The sequence below is a fragment of the Chanos chanos genome, chromosome 3 (genome assembly GCF_902362185.1).
Source record: "Chanos chanos chromosome 3, fChaCha1.1, whole genome shotgun sequence".
Classification (NCBI taxonomy): domain Eukaryota; kingdom Metazoa; phylum Chordata; class Actinopteri; order Gonorynchiformes; family Chanidae; genus Chanos; species Chanos chanos.
Window position 1 is genome coordinate 32,761,796 of NC_044497.1, and position 26,603 is coordinate 32,788,398.

General features: G+C 42.4%; 1 protein-coding gene across 1 annotated transcript; it reads right to left on the minus strand.

The window, feature by feature from the left end:
* On the minus strand, nucleotides 1-25,788 carry lamb2l (laminin, beta 2-like). The gene is made up of 34 exons (XM_030768453.1): nucleotides 25,758-25,788; nucleotides 17,623-17,792; nucleotides 15,072-15,207; nucleotides 14,873-14,946; nucleotides 14,510-14,698; nucleotides 14,306-14,369; nucleotides 13,971-14,173; nucleotides 13,611-13,731; nucleotides 13,331-13,519; nucleotides 12,920-13,099; nucleotides 12,537-12,649; nucleotides 12,323-12,402; nucleotides 12,009-12,165; nucleotides 9,699-9,839; nucleotides 9,344-9,502; nucleotides 8,979-9,100; nucleotides 7,095-7,215; nucleotides 6,497-6,689; nucleotides 6,063-6,206; nucleotides 5,684-5,915; nucleotides 5,316-5,479; nucleotides 4,807-5,031; nucleotides 3,919-4,133; nucleotides 3,594-3,690; nucleotides 3,049-3,421; nucleotides 2,578-2,762; nucleotides 2,238-2,485; nucleotides 1,850-2,065; nucleotides 1,591-1,735; nucleotides 1,264-1,471; nucleotides 986-1,127; nucleotides 628-804; nucleotides 329-488; nucleotides 1-137 (listed from the first exon to the last, which is right to left on the minus strand). The coding sequence occupies exons 1-34, from the start codon at nucleotides 25,786-25,788 to the stop codon at nucleotides 1-3; spliced, it is 5,511 nt and encodes a 1,836-aa protein (XP_030624313.1).
* Nucleotides 25,789-26,603: the final 815 nt, after the last annotated feature.

Genomic DNA, 26,603 nt, shown 5'->3' on the forward strand with positions numbered 1-26,603 from the left:
TTATTGACAGTTGTTGTATCCATTGACCTTTCTTCGGATGAACTCTCTCACTTCTGTCACATTTTTCTGTAACTCTTCCAACTCAATTTTCTGTGCATCCATTTTCTTTTCATTCTTCTTAAACTTTTTTTCCAGCTCTTCTCACATAGAGGACAAAACACACAGAGAAAGAGAGAAATGTAAAAATTAACAAACAGGGAAGCAAAAAAAAAAAAAAACAACTATACAAACCAAAGCAGTTATGCTACACATTTTGCCATCCACACACTCTCATTTATACATATAACATGGTATTTGGTTCAGCTGTTCACTTTTTTGGGATACGTACTCTTCAGTGTGTCAATGCCCTGACTGGCCTTTTTCTGAAGGTCCTCTGCTTCCCTCTTCATGTTCTCAGCTCTCTGACTGATGTTACCTCCTGCTGCCCCTCCGAGAGAGTCCACCTTCTCATTCAGTGTCTTATACAGAGCCTCTGCCTTTGTCATATCCTGAAGCAACAGAAAAACAAACTAATAAAACACACACAAATACAAATCCAACCCATAAAAAGATTCACACAAATATACATACAGGCAAATGCATACACTACACACTCACACACACACACCCACACACACAGACATATACCTGCTGCAATCCGTTAGCAGCTTGAGTGGCATCCTCTGACTGGGCTTTGGCATCTTGGGCCATAATCCTGTTTTGGTTTGTCTTGTTCTTCAGTAAGTCCACTCCATGGGAGAGGTTAGCCAATCTCATCATGACATCCATCAGGTTGGTTTCTAAACCTTGGAGTTTGTCCTCTACCTAGTTATTGAAAATCAAAAGGAAAGTTGAGGGAAAAAAAATGCCTTCTACATTACAATGTTTCTACATCACCAAGGCCTGTATATCCATGTCTTCTCACACACTCACATAAACAGACACTCACACACACACACACCCACACACACACACACACACACACACACACACACAGGAGTAGTACCATGGCAGTTGCATCTCGTGTGTCATTCAAGTTCTTTATGGCGGTCTCCATTTCCTTCTTTGCTTTTGCTATGGCTTTTGCAGATGAGTTCAGTGCCTCATTAGTCTCACTGATGTTGTCCTTTACCCCCTCTGCACGTTTCCTACATGAACACAAAAGTATCAGGTATCCAGTTCAGTAAACAAAAAATCTGATCAGAATCTACAAATTAAAATACCACAAAGCCATCTTCTCTCTTTCTTTACTTGTGTGTGTGTGTGTGTGTATGTGTGTCTCACTTGGCGTCTTTTGCCCGGTTGAGAAGGTCAGTAGCCTTTGCGAGTTCTTCTGCCGTTTGAATGAAAATTCCATCCACATTTGTCAGATTGGTGAGGCTGTCTCTAATGTTCTGGACCACACTGTCCACCAGGGTTCTGTTGACTGGCATTTTGATGGCAAGAACCTGCTGGGCTATCGTTTCAATACTGTCTGGATCAGCTCCCTCCTCTAGACACAACAGGACCAAAATATCCACATGACTTTTCTTTCCTGTCAGATATTTCATCTGTATATTTTTCTTTTTTCTTTAGTGGTGATATTTTTGGTTAGAGAATTAAAAAACAAACCATTCAGAAAGTCTCTAATCTTCTGAATGAAGTCCTTCAGTTTTTTGTTAGCGTTTTCAAAGAATTCCTTCTTCTGTTGGGCTTTGTTGAGCGTTTGTACAGCATTGTCCTTGACACTGTCAGTCAGCATTGCAATGTCCTGGAGCTGAGACATGAACAAGAACCAGAAAAGTGACCAACATGACTAACGTGACCACCATGACGCTTACACCACTCATGCTCCTAGAACATACGGACATACACACATACACAGACATACCTTCTTAGCCACACTCTGCAGCTCTATGCTAGCTGTCGATAAGCTGTCTTTAACATCTTTGGCGTGCCTTAATGCATCGAGTGAGGCACTAACTGTCCCGTTACACCCCGCCCCTCCGCATAACCGTTGACCCTCCTCGTCACGACAACCAGCACCCCCACACTGACTGTCTGGACAGCTGCCATTAGAGGTGATGTGACTATAACCACCACACACCTGTGTGGCAAGCAGGAACAATGCAGTGACACACATGGGAACAGGTACATGGCATCATAACTTAATTTAAAAAAAAAAACAAAAAAAAACAAAAACAAAACTGTGAAATCTGAAATGATCTTTAAGTTATGTGATGCTGAGAGTCTGTGGGCTATGTAGACCTCTCCCATACCTTGTGGCTGAGGTGTTCCACTTTGTCATCCACTTCCTGGGCTTTTTTCTCCAGTTCAGACAGAGACTTTTTATGGGCAGTTATATTGCGCTGAAAAAGGTTCTTCTGTTCGTTCAGTATAGCCTCAGTGCGATCACGGGTGTGGCGAGACTGTGTCACGGGACTCTCTGGTCCATACACAGAGGCATTACAGCGTTTCTCTGCATCCACAGACTCCCTGTAGTACTTACGCACATTCTCAAACTGCTCTGAGAGATGGAGAGAGAGAAACAAAAAACTTCAGTATAATTATGCAAGAAAACTAGAACTAAAAAAAAAATGTGTTGGCATGGATGTGTACCTGCGAATCCTGCACTAAGGAAATTTTCTAACTCTCGATGACGTTGGGCCAATGTGGAGTTCAGCTGACTGAGGTCCTGCTCCAATGTATTTAAATTCAGTCGCAGTGTATGATCAAGTTCTGCTGTGGTATTCAGTTCCTTAAACACGCTCATCATTCGTCCATCTGTCATAGCTATTTCAGCCCTGTAACACAGAAGAGTCAAATTCATCCTAATGTACCTCAATCAGTTATGCCAGCACATTCAATCACACGCTGCTTAACACACCAAACTATACTTTCAGAATGTCCTTAGAATGTTGATTAGCTTAATCAGGTCAGACTGTGTTGATCTAGACCAAAAAGTCTACCTACGTAGCAGCTCTCTCTTAGACAATCAAGGCCTTCACTCATTGAACAGGAAACGTGGTTAGATTAGACCTGCTATGTTCACATGTGCCCTCTAGTGGCTGATCAGTAAATCATACATACCTCAGGTCATCAATGGATTGGCCAATCAGTTGATAAACTCTCTCATGGTCTCCATCTTTGATCAAATCACGGATGAGGGACAGTTTCCTCTCTAGCTCTTTGATACGAGCGTCGCTAACTCCAGGTGCTATGCCAGTCTCCCGGATGGTCTCAGTGATGTTCCTTATGTGGTCGAGGTCTCGTTCCAGCTGGCACACAGCGTCATCCCACAGCTCGAAACAGGGGTGGCATTGCACACATTTGGGGAAACTACCAGTAAAACCGCGGGCACACTCATCACAACGGCGCCCAGATGCCCCATCCCTACATTCACACTGTCCTGTCACAGGATCACACTGAGCAGACTCAGAACCCAAAGGGTGGCAGTTACACTCTAAGACAGGAGAGAGAGAGATGAAATGTGTTAGAGAAAGAGAATGAGAACGAGAACGAGAACGAGAACGAGAAAGAGTTCCTTGCTAGAGAGTATCTGAATAACAGACAAAACGTCAAGGACTTCAAAGAAGAGTTCTGAGTTTTAAAGATAAAAGACATCTAAGTTGTACCTTCGCATTGTACTCTGGGATCTCCCCAATGTAACTGTTCGCATTCTGTACACTGCCTTCCCCCAAAGCCTGGCCGACAATGACACTGACCAGTGAACTGTGGAGGGAGAGGTATACAAAGAGGTAGAGAAAGAAAGATGGAGAGAGGAGGAAAGAATAATACAGAGAAGAGAGAAGCTTTTATATTTTTGATAGAGAACTCCACAGAAAACTAAATTACCGACTAAATCACACAACCACACAATAATCTCTACCACACATCATGTGTCTGGATCCGCAGAAGTCTTCAAATGCCATAAATGTCATTTGTAAATGGGTGACATACCATGTTGCAGTGGGTGCCCAGGGCATGCTGTGGGTGGCACTGGCATGGCTCACAGCCCTGAGCCATGCCAAAGTTCCAGTGGTTAGGGGCACACTGATCACAGTTGTGCCCGACCACGTTCTGTCTGCACGGACATGCCCCGGTCTGTCTGTCACAGTAGCAGTCACCGTTAGTGCAGTACTCCTGCCGCGTGCCTGCTGTGACACACGTGCAGCCTGCAAGCAGAGCACAGGAACACAGGGATATGTCAGAGCACAGGAACACAGGGATATGTCAGCGCACAGGAACACAGGGATATGTCAGAGCACAGGAACACAGGGATATGTCAGAGCACAGGAACACAGGGATATGTCAGAGCACAGGAACACAGGGATATGTAAGAGCACAGGAACACAGGGATATGTCAGAGCACAGGAACACAGGGATATGTCAGAGCACAGGAACACAGGGATATGTCAGAGCTGAGGAACACAGGGATATGTCAGAGCACAGGAACACAGGGATACGTCAGAGCACAGGAACACAGGGATATGTCAGAGCACAGGAACACAGGGATATGTCAGAGCACAGGAACACAGGGATATGTCAGAGCACATGAACACAGGGATATGTCAGAGCACAGGAACACAGGGATACGTCAGAGCACAGGAACACAGGGATATGTCAGAGCACAGGAACACAGGGATATGTCAGAGCACAGGAACACAGGGATACGTCAGAGCACAGGAACACAGGGATATGTCAGAGCACAGGAACACAGGGATATGTCAGAGCACAGGAACACAGGGATATGTCAGAGCACAGGAACACAGGGATATGTCAGAAGAGACTGTTTAACAGAACACATAACAGACAGCACGGGGTGGGGGGCAATCAACTGTTACTTACGCCTGCAGTCGTGAGCCAGAGCATTGCCATAGTAACCGTTTTTGCACTCTGAGCAGGTGGGGCCGTCCGTGTTGTACAGGCACTTCAGGCACTGGCCGGTTCGAGAGTCACATGACTCTGGGTGCTGGGTGTCGATGTTCCCATTACACTGGCATGGGCTGCATCCTCCACCTAGGCGCTCAGGCTCACCGTAGTAACCGGGAGCACAACGGTCACAACGGGGGCCTGAGAGTACAAATAAATTTATGATATCCTTATTACCATTACCTCTTACTGACTATCTGATCAACTAATGAGAAAGAGAAAGCTGCTGGAATACTGCAAAGCTACAATGAGGCGCGCACACACACACACACACACACACACACACACACACACACACACACTGAAACACACACACACACGCACATATACTGACTGACTGTAATATGGATTGATTGATCAACTGATCAATCATCGATTGTTTGACTGACTGATGGATTGATAGATTCATTGATTGATGACCTCACCGGTATAGCCTTGTCTGCAGTTGCAGAGGATCTGGTTGGAGGCCTGATCCTCATGGCAGGAGTCTCCATTGGAGTGGCCACTGCCTGGGTTGCCAGGACATGCACAGGGACGACAATGGTCTCCTGACCCCAGCACAGGGTTCCCATAGAAACCGTTCATGCACCTACAGATAGAGAGGGACAATTAATTAATCAATCTATCAAACAAATTGTTACAATGTATTGGCATTGTCTCTACAGTTGAATTCATTGTTCGTTATCCACAACAACAAGTTTTAATCTGTTTCGCACTGCCCAAAGTTTACCCTTCTCATACAAATCTCTGGCGATGAGACAGCATTCTAATGCTAATTTCTCATCAGTCTCACCTTTCACACTGGTGCCCAGCAGTGTAGTCTCTGCACTCATAGCAAGTACCAGTCTGTGGGTCACAGCTGTCTGCATGCCCATTACACTGGCATGGCCTGCAGTTAGGGAAAGCCCACTGACCAGGCTGGCAGTCTGAGCACTGCCGTCCGCTGGCGCCGTGTCTGCACGGGCACTGCCCAGTGACCGGGTCACACTGATGACTCAAAGAACCTTGAGAGTGACAGTCGCAGGCTGAGGGACAGAAAGGTGAAAGGGAAATTGCAGACAGTCAAAAACATTCAGTGCAGTATCACATCATTGTTCCTTTGGAATACGCTTTCTTGAGTAAACCTGGGGCGTAATGTCATAGTGTTATCAGAGAGTGGTTAATGTTCTCACCAGTGCAGCCATAAGGGCCAAAGCCGTATGTGCCTGGTGCACACTGGTCACAACGTCTGCCAATCACATTGGGTTTACACCGACACTGACCTCCGACCTTCTCACACTCTGCACTCAGCGATCCTTGTGGGTCACACTGACAGGCTATGGGAAAAGGACATCATGGCACAATGAGGGTGGTATAAAACAAAAACCTGGCTGTGTATGGCCTCTGATAGATATTTCCCAAGCTCTAGACACTAAGATAATAGGATTCAAATCAAAGGAACAGAGGATAAATTGATATTTCATGATGTAATCTAATGTTACGAAATACCAAAAACAACCAATCTGGCAACACCGTTCAGGCCTGTTCTCTTACTGATGGGTTTGGTTCACCTCAGACCCTGAGTGTCCCCTGCACTTTCTGCGTTCTCACAGTTCTCTCTACTCACACAGTGCTCCATCATGCATGTAGGCAGAGATACTGCAGATGAGTTTGGTGCACATCTCTGCCAGAGTGGGCATGGGCGTGACCATGAAGGAGTCCACACACATGTAGAGCTGCATCTCCTCACGTCGTCGCTCTGCCAAGGGACTGTTACCCTGGAAACCTGGCAGCTCCTCATACTTGGGCACCAATACAAGCTATAAGGAAAAGAAAAGAATAATAGAAAACCATAGTGAATTAAAACGCTGCACAGATATGACTGAAAATTTAAGAAAGCTGCCTGTTCTACAGGTGGTCACAAGGTGGCAGTATTGTGTGTGCTTTGACTCCTTCTCAAGTCATGCTTACGTTCATACATATCATACAGTGTTTTACACCCAGTCATGAAAACCATTTGTTATAAAATTTTTCATTTGAATATATAGCTACATATAGAGCATACATACCCACATATGGCTCTACATATGGATAATCACAAGAGTACTTCACTGAGAAAAATCATTCATCATTTCTTCTTTCTACCACCACACACTGGTATGTCACTCCTCTCCATAGAATTAAGTGATATTGAAGTGATTGTTATGATTATGGCTGTGACTCACCGAATCAACGAGGATGAAAGCAGTGAGATGTCTGTGGGAGACCGCATGTCGCTGGAAGCGGATGGCTACCACATAACGATTACTGGGCTCAAAGCAGAAGGGGCGAGGCATGTGCACGAACCTGCCAAGAGTTACACAGAGTCACTGCTGAGTCAAGACTACAGTTTGCTTTTGATAACACTAAGATGTCATTTGGCCATTTTAACAACCTGGAAAATTTGCACTGTAGAACTCTCTCTCCCTCTCTCTCTCAGACAGACACACACACACATACACACACTCCTGCCATTCCAGTCAGGAAGTTCTTCAGACCACACAGGAGGACAATAATGGGTTGAGTGTCTTAGGAGTAGGCTACAGCTGATAATATGTGACTCTTCATTTGAAACAAATAATATACATTGATTAACGTTGATAATGTAGCTGATACTTGATGATTATGTCAGAGCATTTGAAAAAGGTTTATATTTATCATCCTATCATCCCAAAACACATACACAGGGAACTGGAGCTCTTCTTTTGCTCCAGTTTGGTTTTGAGCTATGTGTCTCAGTTTCAGCTCAGCTTGGTAATTGGTTCTGCCTGAGCCCACACCAACAGAACACAGCAGCAGGCAGAATCATGGTCCACTGAGCCAATCAGATCCGGAGTCTAAAGAGTCACGGCCCAATGAAGCAATAAGATCCGACACATGACTAAGCTGAACCTCTTTTGCTCTTTTGCTTTACTGTAGCCCAAATTTCCCAAACACAAATGAAGTGAAAAAGACAAACAGATACTCTCAGATCAGTGATTAACTGTAAAGCTGATTACGAACAGATTTTTTGTCTGTCAGTTCTTAAGTATAGCATTACAACTGTGCACACAGTCTATTACAATCACTATTTTTTTCTCTTTTTTGCTGAATGAATCTTCTGTGATTTCACATGGAGCCTCTCTCTAAATCTTCTAAACTAAAAAAAAAAAAAAAAAATAGGAGAGGAAGCCTGTTCTTAAGCTTGCTGTGTTTTCTCTGAGAAAAAAAGCAACAGACCATATTCACAAAATTAAAAATTAACCAAAGTCTTCAAGTAAAAGAAGCATGCCAAGTAATTTCACAATTTTTGCAAACTGTGTCACAGGTCAAAAAAAAAAGTTTGAAAGTACTGCTCAAAGGTTTTCAACAAGCCACAATCATCCTTTTGTTTTGTACTTCACTAATAACACTCAGGGTCTTAAACACCGAGAAATGTTAAATACAAAGTAAAAACTGCAGTATGTTGTTTAAAAGCTATGCAAATGAATCAGTGAATCTTGTTAGTGGTCTCATCATACAAAGTGGCTCTTTTAAATGAAAATGTGTTATACTCAAGGTTGAAACGCTTCACAGCTCTCAGTCACTGACAGCCAATCACAGAGCATTTTCTTTTCCTGTAACGCTCAATCCTATGCTCTTGTAAATGCAGTGTTATCTGATTGCAGGTGCTTATCTTTACAAATATAGAGAATAACACAGATAATTAATCCTGGTTGAACCCAGTGAACCATCTGAAAAAAACGTTTTTTTTTCTATTTAATTCACTCCATGTTTGCTGAAGAGGATTTACAGCCTCTCGCTGAGTTTAATTTGCTGAGAAGCATGTGCTCCCAAGGCACTAGGGCTGTGCCAATACCAGGAGATTAGGCTCTTATTACAATGACACAGACATACTCTGCTCTCCAGAAAAAGTTTAAAAAAAAAAAACTGCAATGGAATGCTCAACTCTGTATAAGGTTAGACACATCACTGTGCTCAATGGGCTACTTTAATTACTATAATACTAGAATTATGTGGAAAGGACTCTGCTCACACATGTACACACACACACACACATATTCTTTGCCTCTCTCTGTTTCTGCTGATACCTCCTGTGGTGTGGCAGGGTGACTGTGTACATCTGTTCCGTTGGCAGCAGGTTTCCACAGCGGGAGCTGGTGGGCAGCTGGAGGGAGGTGATGCTCACAATAGCCTCCCAGTCTTCTGTAGACTGTGAAACAGGCATGACGGGACATGTCAAAAACTGCTTCGTAAATTTAAACTCCGCCCATATTAACAAAGCTCAAACTTACACTAAACACTAAATTTGTGTAATAACCAGAATGTGGCACACCATAGTAATACTGCACATTTTTTCCTGTGTTTGCCAGGATTCTTAAAGTGTCTGCTTTAGCTGATATGGTGACTTACTTGATTACCATGTTTGAGTATAAACGCTGTAACAAAAGCATACCTCTGGTTCGTAGCGGATCATGATATCGTATTCCATAGCAAATGGAATGTTGTCAATGGTGAACACAAGTCCGGCGCCATCTTTAACCCGAGCAAATCCTGGCCCAGTCCAGGTGACCATTTGACCGTCTCTCTCTCTGTGAACTTTTCTTACATCCGGCTGTAAAAGCAGCAAACACACACATATCCACAAGAAAAATAAGAGGTAAATACACACAGGCAAACAATGATGCTGAAAGTCATATAACTGGTGGTAAACTGGCACCGGAATCAGTATTTCTCCTTACATTTTCTTTTTGTACAATTTCAGCTGAGACAGAAAAAAATAACAAGAGAGAGTAAAGTATTGGACGTACAGTTTGCTGCAGCTGGCGTATGCGTCTCAGTGCCGCCCTCTGTTGCTGGGCGGTGGCAATGCGGCGATGACGGCGATGTCTCCTCAGTTGGTTGTTGAGATGCTCCACACAGTCAGTCTCAGCCTGCGGGCGTGGCTTCCCCTGTGCAGCACAGAGACAGATAACACAGTTGACTCAATGCTGCTCATGATTAATCTGTAGATCTATTCATCCCATTCAAACAATGTCTTTGCTTTTTATTAATAAATTTACATAGCTGCAGAATAACCAAAAGAGCTTTGCAAACTTGGTGTTTGGCAACCACATGAGCACCAGCTTTTCAGTGTCTGTGTTTATGTTGTAGAGACACAAGGAGAGAGAAAGGAAAGAAATGTATAGATCAGGCAGTTGTGTGAAAGGGAGACAAAATACAACAATGAATGGAAAGAGAGAGAGACAGAAAGACAGACAGACTAACGAACAGAAACAGACAGACAGAGACATAGACAGAGACAGAGATGAAAAACAATGTGTGCCTGAGACAGTGTGCGTATGTGTGTGTGTGTGTGTGTATGTGTGTGTGTGTGAGTGAGTGAGTGTGCATGTGGATATGAGTGTGTGTGTAAGTTTTGCATGTGTGTATCAGGCAGCACTAACTCCTCCTGACAGCCTGGCATCTTCTGTGCTCTCTAATTGTATTCCGGGTCACTTCAGCTTTTGGTTTGTGCCACCAAAGCCAATGGTGTGTGTGTGTGTGTGTGTGTGTTTGTGCATTTATTTGTATTGCCTCTTCAGCAGGGCAACCACTGTGTGATAGTCCCAGCAAGTGCACCACATATTTTACACTACATATAACGCAACCCAAACACTGCATAGAGAACAGTTCTTCATCAAATAGTTTACACAGAACTCAAAGTCAGAAGAGAGCTCCAGATTCACCAGCATGCAGAATATACAGTAAAGCTGTGCAAAGCCCATACAGAGCTGCTGAAAAATGCAAAAACCGGCTGTACACTGTCTCCTGTCTAAAACTGCAAACAGCTCTTAATAATAAGCTGCTGGGTCATGGAACTAAACACTGCATTACAAAATAACCAATCAGACTAAGAGTTCAGTACGTCCACAATGATGAACTCATTTCCACTGATCATAAAGAAGATGTTATGATATATTACATCCACCTGTCTGAACACCCAAAATCCTAACCACCACACCCAAACTAACGCACACACACAGACACACACATGAACACAGACACACACACAGACACGCACACACGCACACACACACACACACACACACACACACAGATGGACAGACAGACACACACACTCTCTGTCTCTCTCTCTCTCTCTCTCTCTCTTCCACATTGCTTCATCGCTGGATGGTTCACTTGGATGCTGTGTGTGAGGGTGAATTCCTGTGCTGATTTCACTGTGGCTGAGTGTGTCTAGGCTTGCCCTGGGGGGCAAGAGGGAGAGACAGGTGACCTGATGAGTATCAGACAGAACAGGGCTGCTGCTGTTGTTTTGTCTTGTACCCAGCAGCAGCTTGTTGTGAGTGAGAAAGGGAGTTAAGTGAGGGGAAAGTGAGGGGAAGGAGGGCCAGCGCAGGAATGAGACAGAGAGACAGAGAGATATTCACACACAGATAAGGATTCACGTGCTGGGGTTGGACAGAGTAATCTGGAAAATTTTAGATAGGTGAGTTGAGAGGGTGGGATATGATGTGAAAACCCCCTTGCTTAACACTACTGTCTGGCAGGAGTTGCTTAATGATAAGCAGTACACCCTGTGCAGCATTGTACTGTCCGACAGTGATACAAATCTCTCTCTCTCTCTCTCTCTCCCTTTCTACCGCTTCTAAACATGCCGGTGCATGCCTCTGGACAGTGCACCAACACACACCATCATGACCTCATTTGATTACACCTGATACTGAATCACATAGAAAGAAAGAAAGAAAGAAAGAAAGAAAGAAAGAAAGAAAGAAAGAAAGAAAGAAAGAAAGAAAGAAAGAGAGAACAGATTTGACACTGACACACTGAGAATGGGTTTGAGAAATACCAGTCTTAGCCTCAACCACACAACAAGCATGTCAAACCAAGACAAAACCAAACATCATATCAGCTGTGACACAGAGATTTTGGGGGCAGAACTTTCACTGCTGTGTGGATCTAGTACGGCAGGTTTGGTATAGCAACCCCAGAAATTTCAACAACTGGAATGGTTTTATCTAAGTGATACTGCAACTGATAACTGATAAATGCATCATTTCATCAGGTTAGTGTATATGTGTAACATTTATCTACGCGTTCAGCTGAGAACTCACTGGAAGGGCGGGGTCATCGGGAGAGTGGCCCACGGCTCCCTCTGCCTCATATTTATAGAAATCTAGGGCAGCGCAGAAATACCCAGGCTGCACCTCAGAGCACTGTCGACCAATCAGGTGAGGTCGACAGTCACACTGACCATTGTCCATCATGCACCTGCAAACAGACAGAAACAAGACGGATGTACAGAAAATGCAGTGAAACGACCAGGAAGACTAGTCTAGGAAGGAAGTCTAAAATAAACACGAAATAAAAGCGCTGTAGGAAGACACACACATACATACAGATCTTCACGTAAACTAAACTGACATACTTGTTGTTGTACGCCCCTCCAAAATCACAGTCACAGGCTCTGCAGCCAGCCAGGTCATAGCTGAGTCCCCAGTATTCAGGCTGCACAGATGGACAATGCGTGGAGAATGTTAACAATGCCAGAGCAAGATACCTCTTGTCCACCTCATATGTTGCTATAGAGTGATTGCATCAACAGTTTCACATAAGTACAAATGATGTCAGTGAAGTCATACCAGGCACTGGTTGCAGTAGCGGCCTGTGACATATCTCTTACAGGAGCAATCTCCACTGATCTGATCACATGGAGCTCCTAACATACTGATCCCACGAGGATCACAGTTACATGCTGTTAGGGGAAAAATACACATTGCTTATAATTATCATAAAATACTGTCACAAACATCGTCCCACCCCTTCTCTCTCTCTCTCTCTCTCTCTCTCTCACACACACACACACAAACACACACACAAACAAGAAATGAGCCATGAAAAGGTGACTGAAAGAAAAAACATTAAATACGAGAGAATTAGAAAGTATACAAACTATCCAGACTATCCAAAACTAGTATCCAGAACTATCCAAATACACCCATGAAACATAAAAAGACAGCCTTACGCTGGCAGCCCAGTGGGTCGTTCTGACTGAGTCCGTAGTGACCGTCCTTACAGTAGTCACAGCGCTGACCCTTCACATTCTGTTTGCAGCGGCACTGTCCTGCTATCATCCCCAGATCCAAATCTGTGTGACTGTCACACACACCTCCCTCCAAAGAGCCCACTGGATCACAGTCACAGGCTGAACACACACACACACACACACACACACACACACACACATACAAATAGAGCCAAGAAAGGAAACAGAGCAGATAGATAGAGAAAAGAGAAGGAGACAGAGACGAACAAGTCAGAGGGTGGGTCATGAAGGTAGTAAACAAGAAACAGAAAACAAAACTCGTATCAGTAAATCAGTAGCCAAAATGACGGCTGCTCAAAGAGCAGAGAGCAGAGCAGAGTGTTGACTCACGGACACACGCAGCCGGATCTCTGATGTCTCTAGCTGGGTCCTGATAGTAGAACGGTTTACACATCTCACAGTTACGGCCCATGGTGTTGTGGAGACAGTTGTCACACACACCTCCACTAATGTTGCCCGTGGCCAGATACACAGCCATGTCAAAGTGACACTGGTCGGAGTGACCATTGCAGTTGCATTCTGGGTGAAGAGTCAGAGAGAGTTACTTACACTGTAAGCGTGAAAACAAAGGTTAGATGAGTATGCAGGCTAATCCGTGTAGTTATCTTACCTCTGCATGTGTGTGGGTTATCTACCTCAGCTGGTCTCCAAGGAAGGTCGTTGTGGAAATGTCTGCAACGTTCACAGTTCAGCCCCTCAGTATTGTGCTTGCAAACACAGCGACCATGGATCTTACCAGTCAGAAGACAAGACATATAAGAGACAGGTGAGACATATTCTGTGAATCTCATCAATAAAAGAAATAAGGCTTACATGATCATACAACATATTTAACAAAAATTATTACAAGTTTGAACACAAAAATGAAGTACGAAGATTAAGTGAAATCAACTGAATTATTGTTTCAAAGGAGCAAAAAAAAAAAAAAAAGTCTCATCACATTAAGCTGACATAAGTCACCTCTACCAACCATGCTAGCTTCCCTGGCATCCACTCCGGGCACTGGGGCACACTCTGAGGCGTGGCCATAGCAGAAGCAACTCCCACGCACCACAAGTTCATACAGAGAGTAGTAATATTTCTGCAGCACATCAGGCCTGCGGTCCAGCTGATCATCCCCAAGGGTATGGAGCTTAGTGAAGTTTATCCTCAGGTTAGTAATGCGCAGAAGCTCTGGAAGTGCAAGTGGACAGCACTTATACCGTAAGATACTTTCAAGTGAAGGACAAATGTGTTTAATGTCGTAGTCTGTCTGCATGGTATTTGTGTTGTTTTGCTGTTATAGCGTGGTGTTATTACACTAACCTTGAATTTCAAGGCTGTAAGGGTCTTTTACATGGATGGCTGGATCTAACACTTTATAAATGACCTTGGAAAAGAAATAAGAAAAGAAAAGGAAATGTGGGGGTGTGAAAGAAAGCAACGTGTGCAAATTCATGAAAACCTCAACAAGAAAAGAACAAGTGTACACAAGTCATCTCTCTCTCTCTTTCATGTCAACTGACTCACCTCTCCTTCTGTGGACGGCTCTATATCGGAGTACCGTTCCTCACATATGACATCATCGATCAGTTGCAGGCCATTGGCTGGAATGCCAGGGAAAGTCCTCGTACAGTTGTAGGCAAAGTAACGATACGGTCGCCATGTGCGACCAAAATCTGCAGAACGCTCAATAAGCATAGCTGCAGGTCTGAATGTCTGTGAGAGACAGAGAGATAGCGAGAGAGAGAGAGAGAGAGAGAGAGAGAGAAAGACAGAGAGAAAAGAAAGGAACGTAAAAGCATAGGAGGAGTTAGTTTGGTTTTTTTTGTTAGAAAAGAGTCATCCCAGTAGAGTTACTCAATCTTTACTCCAGAAAATAAACATACGCACCTTGAATTTCATGATAAGGTGAGTAAAATGGAATTCTGCTTCCAGATCGAGTCTGATACTAACACTTTCTTTTCCTGCAGATGGATTTGATCAAAAACATAAGTTAAAAGAGCCGAGATAATGTTAGCAAACAAACATTATGACAGACAAACACACCTGCAGAAAATACACACACACACACACACACACACACACACACCATTGACAGCCTGCCACCAGGTGAGCTCTCCTCTGCTGTCCCTGAGGTAGATGACATTTTCCACACGATGGCTGTTCCTATGGTAGTAGTGATCATACGGCCTCCGTGAGTCACACATAAAGCACTTATCTGACTCCTGTGAAGAAAAAGAATCCACTGTTACGACATGAAAAAGACTGAAGTTTCCTTTCTCTCACGAAATCCTCATATTCATGTAGTTTCACCAGTTCATAGACTGAAATTACGGGAGCACATTCCCACTGGAGAGAAGGGAGTAAAATTAGGTGTTTAAGCAACAAATATTCAGTAAAGTCTTATATGATTCATTGAATTATATGATTTTTCTGACTTTAAGTCCACTAGAAAGAAGGTGACTCTGTCAGTTGCCAATGGATACCAAAAATATGGGCCAGGCACACTTTATCTGAAAGTGTGTGAACAGGGACCAGAGCAGGAGCAGGACCAGGGCCAGTCAGAGGAGAGTGGGCCTCTTGGATTCCAGCCCTACATCAGACCAAGAGGAATTAGCAGGGAAAAAAGCCAATGCAGTTTGTCTTAACTGGGTTGTTGTCAAGGGTAACTAAATCTCCAACAGTGATCTGGCTCAGAAGAGATCAAGACTTTGAGAAACCGAGAACAAGCTTGTTGTGTTATGTGTATGTCTGTACTTTCTTCATTTCTTTCCCTTTTTTATCAAACCAAGAAATGCCAATGGTTTCCCTCAGTATACCTTTAAGTAACATGGAGTTTATTTCATCAGTGTATGAGTCTTTAGATTAATCTATCAAACCCTTCAAGAAAAGAAAACCATTAAAGTCCTACACTAAATGAACTCAAACAGGTCCTCAGCGTAGAAACTCACACACACACACACACACACACACACACAGATGAAGAAACACATAAACACATACACAAAAGGAGTGCGGGAGTGAGCAGCCAACAGAAGGATTACGACTGATCACATCAATTAAGAGATTAATGGCCATTGGAATGCTACACAGGGGCCTCATACACAAAAACACACACATATATACACACACACACACACCATTACTGACATCTCTGACAAGTCTATCAGCACATCAAATAGCTATGTATAGACAGCATTAAAACCAAAGCAAAAGGAGGACAAGGCGTGTTCCTTTTATGCTGCGGTACTTTAATGTTCTCAGATAAAACGGCACCTATCAAAGATGACATTTATCAGCACAAGCCTGCCAAGGTAATCTCTGAAATTTTACTTAAAAAAATAAACTTGTGAAAATAAACCAAGCGGCCTCCTTGATCCAGTGAAAGCAGCTACTGGATAAATGAACCATTAGACACACATCAGGAATAATAATTTAAAAAAAGTCCAGATCACTGAAAGATGAGAGAAAATTCACAGAGGATCTGACTTTGCTAACTAACCACATCTGGTCACGTCACTACGTCTGTTTATTTAGGCCAAGTAGCACCTTTGCTGCTCATTTGATGTACATTTATATCTATATCAAATTTTGTAAGTAATTTCATCCCATGCTAGGTTGTAGTATTATTTTACAAAAAAAAAGACACACAACTGAAAGAGTAACCATAACATATATGCAGAACAATAACACAGCAATGATACACAAGAGGAAAGAGGCATGAAAAGACAGGTGTTACAAACACCTGGAGCTGTAAGTTAGGTAGAGGTGGGGTCAGTGACAGGATTAAAAAGAGAAAAAGCAAACAGAGGCAGGCATGCAGTTGGTTCCAAGGTCAATTAACGCAGACAGAGACACATACAGCAAACAGGACAGAGCCTGAATCATAGTCGTGATAACTACAGCATGTGTTAAAAAGGACAGAGTTCAGAGACAGAGAGGGGTGGAGTCCTGGTATTAAATGAGGCAAGTAGGAGCTTATATGAACCTTAGAAGTTGTAACAGCGTTTCATTTTTAAATAAAGCTGTTGTCCGTGTGTGTGTGTGTGTGTGTGTGTGCGTGTGTGCGTGCGCATGTGTGTGCACGTATGTGTGTGTGTGTGTGTGTGTGTGTGAGAGTGTATGTGTTTGTGAGTGTGTGTGTGTGTGTGTGTGTGTGTGTGGAGGGGGGGTGCATATGTATTTTTGCAGGTTGGTGGGTGGGTGCAGGTGCATGTGTATGTGAACATACATGTGTGTGTATGTGTGTGTTTCATGCTTTCAAAATACCTTCGAAGTGACATATAGAACGCAGAGTTACGACAGATATATGTTTCTATTCTACAATAACATGTCATCTAAAAGTACTGGGCGCGACCATACACGCAGTAGAAAAAAGAGGAGGGTGAGGGAAGAATAACACACTGTTTACACAGTGTAAGATCACAGCTTTTCCACATGTCAGACAGAGGCACGTGTTTTAAAGACAGAGCAAAGAAAAAGAAATGCAAAATATGGTGAAGAATTAAACAGAACTAATGACCTTCCCATCCCTGTATTCATGCACGGATATCCAAGTGATTATTGCTCCTTTATAATGGGGAGTGGGTTTCTAAACAGGTGTGCACACTCTTAGTCCAGTTAACTCCTTTATGTCTTACCTGCAGGTGGCTAACAATGCAGTATTGCTCTGGACCGAACAGTCCACAGGTAGAGGTGGCTGACAGATTGGCTCCTCTGCCAATCAGGAGGTTTCCTGTTGCCGGGTAACAGCTGCCCTCTGTGCAGCCATGCGGGCCAGACGGAACATCCTGGGCTACAGTCAAGGCAGCTGGGTAAAAAAGGGAGAATAAAAGGAAAGATGAGAGAGAGGAAGGGAAGAGGACTACACTCATTCCCACCGAGTGCCACCCAGGTAGTGAAATAAGAAGGAAACCTTTTCATTTCTCACTCCACTGGGAAGTAATAGACTTTGTTCCACATTGCTACCTCCACAAAGGTGTTACAAAGACTTCCCTGCTAGTGATCACATGGTCTCTGACATCTTTGAGGACTTGCATCTCAATTCAGCAATGGTATGTTCTGACACACACGTTAATGAAAGCATTAGCATTAGCTTGCAATATTCCCCTATAAACCCTTACCTTGACTCAATTAAAACAAAAACAGGTGAACAAAGTTACAAGAAAATCTCTCTGTTGCGACTATGCTGAGCAATTTGCTTGTTCACACCTTGACCTGTGTAATGGAGGTCAGTGGAACTTCCTAATTCATTCTATAAAGCTGAATTCCTGTTGTAGGACTCGCTGATCCACACACGTGGAGCAGTAATGATAAATATTTATGGATCTGCTATGACCTTGCATATCAGAGTTTCACCGCGCGTTTTCTCTTTGACAATGTGCTGTCTGGTGTGACCTCTCACACTGTACTCAGATATAGACAAGCTGTTAATGTGCAGAGTAGAGAGAAGTGAGACCGCAGACAGGGTCAGTGCCCTTAAAGGGCCATGCTATTTAATGCTCCCCCCACTCCACACAAATGTTCACCACACATCACTGGCTTTGAATAACAATGCCATTATCACAGAGGAGAGTGATGAGAGAGAGAGAGAGAGAGAGAGAGAGAGTACAAGAGAGTTGTTGGAGAAGATAAAACTTGGGGAGAGAGTGAGAGAGAAGGAGGGAGAGGGAGAAAGAGGGTACAGGAAAGAGAGAGAAAAGTGGATAAGGGAAAGGAAAGATGATCAGAGAAGAAATTTAGAAATACAAAAGAAAGCAGACAGAAGAAGGCCCTCACCACCATCATGGTGAGCAAAGCATTACAAAACTTCAACATGTTCAGACTTGAGTGGTACTGGAGTTGCAATATCATACCAAAATCGTACTCAAAATACTTGATTATTTCAAAGGACATCTCCAGAGAGTTTGGATTGGACTTGTGGAAGTGTTTTCATATTCTAAAGTGGTGTGACCCTAAACAATGTGTACCAGTAACCAAACAGCGGAGACTTCAGAAAGCTGTCTGGAAAGGAGAGAGCACGCTGGTAACCAGTATATTTTTTAAAAAATCCATACCGGTCAGTCAGGATCCCAGTCCCTGACCCTGTATCACTTAGTACATGGAGTGGTAAATAATTCAGTAACCCTACCACTCCTGCAAGAAGTGAGTCTGTGTGTTACAGATAAACCTGTAAAGATTATGTCTTGTGACTTGATCATTCTGAAATATAAAACTTTAACCAAACTGGATTCCACACATTCCACTTCACAGGGCAAAAGGAGGAGCTGGGAAACTGTGTGCGAGGGCACGTTTCTTGTCTCACGTACAGTAAAGAAAAAAACGAATGAGACAATAAAAGGCCTGACCTTTGGAACATGGACTGGTACACATCCGTCTCTCCCTCAGCAAACACTCATGTTATGGAAAATGCAGTATCTCAGAAAGTACAGAAAAAATACCCGCAGTGCAGTGGGGCTTAAAAGACAGGCATGAGAGAATGAAGGATGGGAGAGCCTGGTCTCTCTAAAACGCACTCATCCTGCCAGGAAAACTTCTCTGTGTCATCCTATACAAACACTGTCACGAGCTAGTGTGTGTGTGTGTGCGTGTGTGTGCGTGTGCATGTGCATGTGTGTGCATGTGCATGTGAAAGAGAAAGAACTGTAGAGCTATAGAGAATGAAATATAGCTGGAATGGGAGAGAGACAGATTCAGAGAGGAGGAGTGAGATGAAAATTTACTGTACAATTGTCAGCAAAGCAGTTCATTGTGTATTATTATAGACTCATCTTTGCACAGCTAATTACTGCTTTTGATCTGCGGATACAACAACTGTATATGAATGTGCGTCTGTGTGTGTGAGTGTGTGTGTGTGTGTGAGGGGGGGATCCCATGTACGTATAAAATCACCCATCAGAAGTGTTCTCTGACTGAATCACTATTTTATGGCTGCTGTGTATGTAGTATTTGAGAAAGATCTGCTTTGGGTTTCAGGCTGTTAATGACAGGGCAGAGAAGAGTGGAGGACTTTGATAACCATAGAGGGTTGCTGTGCTGTCTTTTGCAGGCCACACCTACTAAAATCAACACATTTTTTCCAAAGACAGTTTTGGGTTCTGAGACTTGACACTAATGTGTCAAACAATCCCTCACTCTATAATTTCTCATGCTGTGACTGGCAAAGGCAAGAACGTGTGTGTGTGTGTATCTGTGTGTACCTGTGTGTGTGTTAGTTGGTGTGTTTACTAGGAGGTATATGAGGGTTTGTAAAACATCCTTGGGGCATGTTGTCACATTCTCTGTTACCACACCTCCATTCATTTCTTTTGCTTAAAAAAATGTCAAGTATGTGTAAGCAACAAATGACAGTGGAAGATATATGATATGCAATATTTACAATGGAAAAATCAGATTCATTTTTGTATAAACAATGTGAAAGTTCCTTGTCAGAAGTGAATACCAAAACAAACACAAGAGACATGAATTGTGGATATGGTGAATATGTCTAAGATATATTTTCTATTGATATTGAACAATGACAGATTTATGCCTAATTACCTCTGTGTAACACTTAACATGTATATTAAAATATAAACATTCATGACATTATGAAAGAGTATTAAACAATAACTTACTGAGTGAAAACCCCTTGCTTACTCTCAGTGATCATTTTTCTGTAGAGAAGTAATGTGTTACTTTCATTCATGTTTGTAAAGCTGATCACAGAGGCGCTCCTCGGTCATTTAAGCTCTGATAAGCAGGTAGGCTAAAAACACCAGTGCTAAATGAAGGGCTCTGGTCTCAGAGACAAGCTGACATGTGGCTCAACACAGGGCTCCCATGCTGTTAAACCTGTGCCGATAAACAGGAGTTTGTCCAAAGCAAAGTTAATACATTTGGGTTTGCATTTGGCTGAATGCCACCGGGATATGTAACATCTTACAGACCAACACACCTGATGCACACACAAATGCAATGAAGCATTGTAGGTCACACACACACACACACACACACACACATGCCCAGGCACCCTCTGAATCCACTTTTCAGCATCAGATGTGCAAGGGTAAAATGTTGCTTACTACACACATACATGTACATACTAACTTGTGATGAATGTTTACATAGGATGACACAGAGAATTTTTGGATGAGTTTTTAAGTTTTTAAAGACCACGCTCTCCCACCCTTCTCTCAGACCTCTCTTTATAGCTTTGTTTCTTCATATTGCAGGAAGGGAAAGAAAACAAGTTGAAGTGTTATTCATTAAGAAAAATTCCAGGTGTGACTGTCTCTGACACAAATCACTATAAACAGCTAGTCTCCTCCCAGAATGCACCTCTTCATCAGCAGAATGCCATTTTGGGCATGCGAAGGACTGGCCCTCACATGTACATTCTCCAAACAGTGGCATAGGGGTCATTATCATGAGTCCTCAGGGTTTTGCACCAATAACGACCCTGTGCTCTGACACCCTGACCTCAAAGTGAGAGTCTAAGTCAATCATCTCCAAACACAGGCCTACTTTGATCTACTGAGAGCTTCTTTGGTCACTTTGGATCTTAACACCTCTAAATGTCTACAGTCATTCATTATATCTGCCCACAGAAAACCTCCACTGATTGCCTGCAAGTGATTTGGTCTGTTTCTACATTGGACTTTGCACTCCCGTAGCAAAAAGCAATAATTAAATATGATTGGAATGTTATGGTCTCTACAGCAAGTGATTTAAAGTTCTCAACTTAACTACCATCAGAAACTGTGTCACTGTTATATTATCCAACAATATAATGCTTCCCATCCCTTCTCCTCTTTCTAATTCCACTGCCTAAAACACTACAATAAGGCATTGAGTGTTTCAGGTAGGGCCTCTGTCTCTAATGACCTAAAGATAGCAACTATCCTTACTCACAGTCACGTTTATCTATGGAATGCGGGATAAAATCAGTCAGATACCACAGCAGCAGGTACAAGCATCAGGATGAGGGGGACCCTCTCCCTGCATGGGATTGAGTTGTTTTAAACACAAATCTTATGCTTAATGGAGCACTGGAGCATTCCAGTACTACAGAGATCCTGGGATGATAAGCATACAATGGAGCACTGTGAGAGAAAAGGAATATTCAACTTTCACAGCAAGTTTCAGTGGGGTCCCACATACCTCATCTCTCACAGTCTACACACAGTTTGTGGATATTCACCAAGAAAACAAAAAAAAAACACAGTTCACTTTCCTGGCTCACCTTCTCGTAGCAACCACTAACCCATTATGTGTTAATAATAACCCCTGAGTGGACATTGTAAATGAGCAGGAGTGGGGATATAAATATACATATATATGCAGGTCCTGCTAAGGAGAGGGCTAAGTCGTGAATAACCATAAGACCCAGAGTTAGAAGTATGTTCGTGACAAACAAGAAGAGGAGGGAGATCATCCATGAGAGAAGAGAGGCCCACAACATCACCCCAGCTGCACCATCTGCGCACAGCATGAAGAACACCTCCATTAAACAACCTCTGAATGGTGAGGCACCTCTGAAGCTTCCTCACGAAAGACAGTCACAAAAAACATACAACGGAGAAAACAGTTATTTACACGACATTCCAGTCATACCCAAGATTCTGCCTGATTTAAATACTAGTTCTCACATCCACCATCTGCAAAGACCTGAAAACAAGCTCTCCATATGTTCAATACCAGTTCTCACATCCACCACTCACATCCTCCATTTACAAAGACCTGAAAACAAGCTTTCCATATGTTCAATACCAGTTCTCACATCCACCATCCGCAAAGACCTGAAAACAAGCTCTCCATATGTTCAATACCAGATCTCACATCCACTATCTGCAAAGACCTGAAAACAAGCTCTCCATATGTTCAATACCAGTTCTCACATCCACCATCCGCAAAGACCTGAAAACAAGCTCTCCATATGTTCAATACCAGTTCTCACATCCACTATCCGCAAAGACCTGAAAACAAGCTCTCCATATGTTCAATACCAGTTCTTACATCCACCATCCGCAAAGACCTGAAAACAAGCTCTCCATATGTTCAGGGAATGCAAAGAGACTGGGAATTTCAGAAACAGCGATGTCTGGCAAATTTTAGAGTAAATTACAACAAATGACTTACTATGACAGCACACATATAATGATCCAATGAACTGACACACTTATCCAAAACAAATATCTCTTCTCTAGCTCACAAAGCAGACCCTTGGAGGCTGCACATAAACTGACTGTGAACACAGTTCATAAGAGCCTTTATTTTAGACTCAAAGCCAAAACACTTTCATCAAAGGGACATTTGACTTGTCCATAAATCACAATTTCACACCCCTAACACTAGGTGATTTTTGGTGAATTCATGCTGTCATATAATTTCCTACAAGCAGGATTTATACTGGTGCAGGGAACCCCCATGGGATATAAAGGCCAACACAGTTGCCAGGTTACTGATTAGTGACCGTGTTCCTCCAATAATTGCTGTGATCAGTTGACCCAAAGGGAAGTTAATGGGGTTAAAAATGGAAGGACTATTTTTAATTCAGTAACTTTCGTTGAAAGATTAACTTGCAATGACCCTGTTGACTGTGTGTGAGAGAACCTCAAGAGTTAACGCTTGGGCTTCCGTAATTTGATTACTCAACTGATACAATAACACAAGGTATCAAAAACACTGAGTCTCTCTTTCATGTCCTGAATTGTCTCTGAAGCCTTGGAAAGAACATTCTATGGTACATCTACTGAGGCACTTCATCCTAAACATGCATGAAACATTACAGTCCAGACTGGTAGTTTCCAAGAGAATAAACACTGATTATAGTTTGAAAAATGGTGAATTAAACATATCATGTAATTACATGATCATGTAATCGTGGACTCAATGTGAAGGACATCGAGATGACGAGAAAGTTAAAGAGGGAGCACAAAGGCATGAATTAGCTTTCATTTCCATTACTTGATGTGCTGTCGTAAAACCACTGAAGAAAACAACCACACCATAAAAATAACAACAAAAACATGGGTGCGTCCAGGGAAGTGAAAGATTAGTTTACTGCAGCAGCAAAAGGAATTCTTTTCCTGCAACTTATTCTTAACAAGTCATTCATGACATGACATCATTTCTTTACCCTATGCTGTAGCACAGTGATGTTAATGACATCATATTGTCAGAAAAATGTCATACTATGTGTCAGTGTTTGATAACACTGATATTGAAAATAAAAAGTGGTAACTAAATTTACCTTTTTCATTAGTCATTTAGTCACAATAAAAATAAATGCAGTGACACACTTTGGATTTACCTGGGGTAGTTTTCTCACCAGAAGAGCGAAAATAACACAGAATTGGTCCTGTTTAATAGTGGATATTGGGATTTAAATGGCATCTCATGTCAAATCAGTTGCAAAAATGTTATCTCTGCAATTCTTGAGGTCCCATAAAGATGTGAGGACACAACCTGTCTGTGATATTTAATTATAGTCTCTGTGTTACTTCCAAAACTACCTGTTCACTGAGTGTGTGGTTACAGGTAATTATAAAGCACAACGACTCAAGCACCCAGCACAGTTTGTGTTCTTTCTCATATGCAGCTGCTGACAGAATGTCTTTCACTCTGTTTACATTCCATCTTTTATGAACCATTCACGTTCACAAAATTCAGTTCGTCGTGATCTCTGCCCCTTTATCACCCTTTCATGCATAGATGCTAATGTACCTTTACACCTTTCTGCTTTCTCTCTCATCTATCTTGCTCTTTCTAAATGCTTAAAGAACATCTGTATCATTTTCATTTCTCTGCCAACTCTTGCTAACTCTCATACCTGCTTTCTCTTGACAAACACGAGTTAGTTTAAAGCTATGAAACTCTACTCTTTAAATTGCAGCAGTATTGTCTTTCACTGCAAGAGTGGGATTGTTTGATCAGTATCCAATCTGAGCCACCCCTGGTGAACAGGAACGACAAATGCTCGCAGTGTTTTGGGGAAGATTAGCATTTTAATATTAGATAGAATAAGATAGAATGCAAAATTTAGCAGAAAGGGAGAACCACTGCAATCAGCCAGAGTGAAAAGAGGATTTAATTCTGAGAGAATGGATCAATTCTCATTTAAAATGACCAGCCACAAAACAAAAAGTGAAATAATTTGGCAGAGAAAGCAGAACCAACAAAAAAATTATAACCAAAAATCTAAAAAGAAATGGCCTTAAACGTATGGCATTTCTTTGGGAAACTATTTTGAGGTTGTCATGAACATCGATTAGAATATTGTTGTGAGAATGTTCCATTTGCCCCCTGGGAAGAGCACAGAGCAATCTTCTCTGCTTCAAGGTGTACAGTTTCCCAGCGTGTTTTGAGTGTACCTCTCATCAAGTGACACAAAGACTGAAAGCAGTCACACACAATACTCCTAATTGCAAGCCTTTCGACAGCATGCAGCCATGTGTGTCAACAGTTAAAAGGGAGCCAGGAAAGCACTATAGTCGATATTAAAAGGAACAAGGGCGCTAGATAACAGCCTTGTCTGCATTTGTTCATCTGTTGAATTGAAGTTTTTTTTTCTTTGGATAAAAAGAGGAAAGGTGGGATATGGAAAAAAAAAAAGACAGGTGGAGACATTTCGTAAGTGCTTAACAGTATTTGTCCTTTCTTTTCTGATAATCAAGACAATCTGTTGATCTGTCATCATGAACTTGTTGTTTGGGCTCAAAAGTCAGCAAAAGGCTGAGAGATAGAAAAAAAGCTTTATTTTGCCCTTATTAACTTGAAAAAAATCCAAACTTACCTAATATGAGAGCACCCAAATATTGGGCCATGATGGACACCTGATGGTAACAGGAGGACATCCACGCTCACTGGGCTGAAATGAGGACAGAAAGATAGAGGAGAATAAACATCTGTACATTATTCTTTCCATCAGAAATATTGCATTTTATTTATTTATTTATTTTATTTTTTTTGAGCTTTTGTTATAAACTCAGACATATTGCTCCTATACAAGCTATGGAGGTTATGATGATGAGCACAGGGTTTATATAAACACACAAAATGGCATACAGTTCTGAAATATGTAAAATGTACTACTGAGCTCAAGTCACTGACTCAGCCTTAGAACCCAAAGCTATCTGAACTGATCTGACATGATCCAAACCGTATCCTGTGCAGCTGATACTTAAAAACAAATGTGAGTCCATCTGTCTGACAGTACGTTTAGGGGGGCTGAGAGCATTACAGCACAATGTTTCTTAAGTGCACCTACAGTCCCTTATTTGGCATTCACAATACATTAAAATGCTTTACATAGGCACTATTGAATGACTATAGTTGGTTCCACTGTGCTAATGTATAGAACACAAGGTGCTTCAGGGGTCATGAGTGCCTCTATGAGCATATGCTCACAGAGTTAGGACAAAAGACTGCCAAAATACACAGCTTATGTACACATCAGTGCTTGTTCTCAGAGAACAGAGGTGGGGGGTATTTTCTTGTGGGAACACAGATTTGTCCTTGTCCCATTATCATCAACTTTTGACAAGGAGTCAGCAACCTTGACTTCCCAAAAGGATTTCAGGCATACTTAATAATTACTGTAATATAGAAATATGTTATTTCCCCCCATGTTTAATTGAAA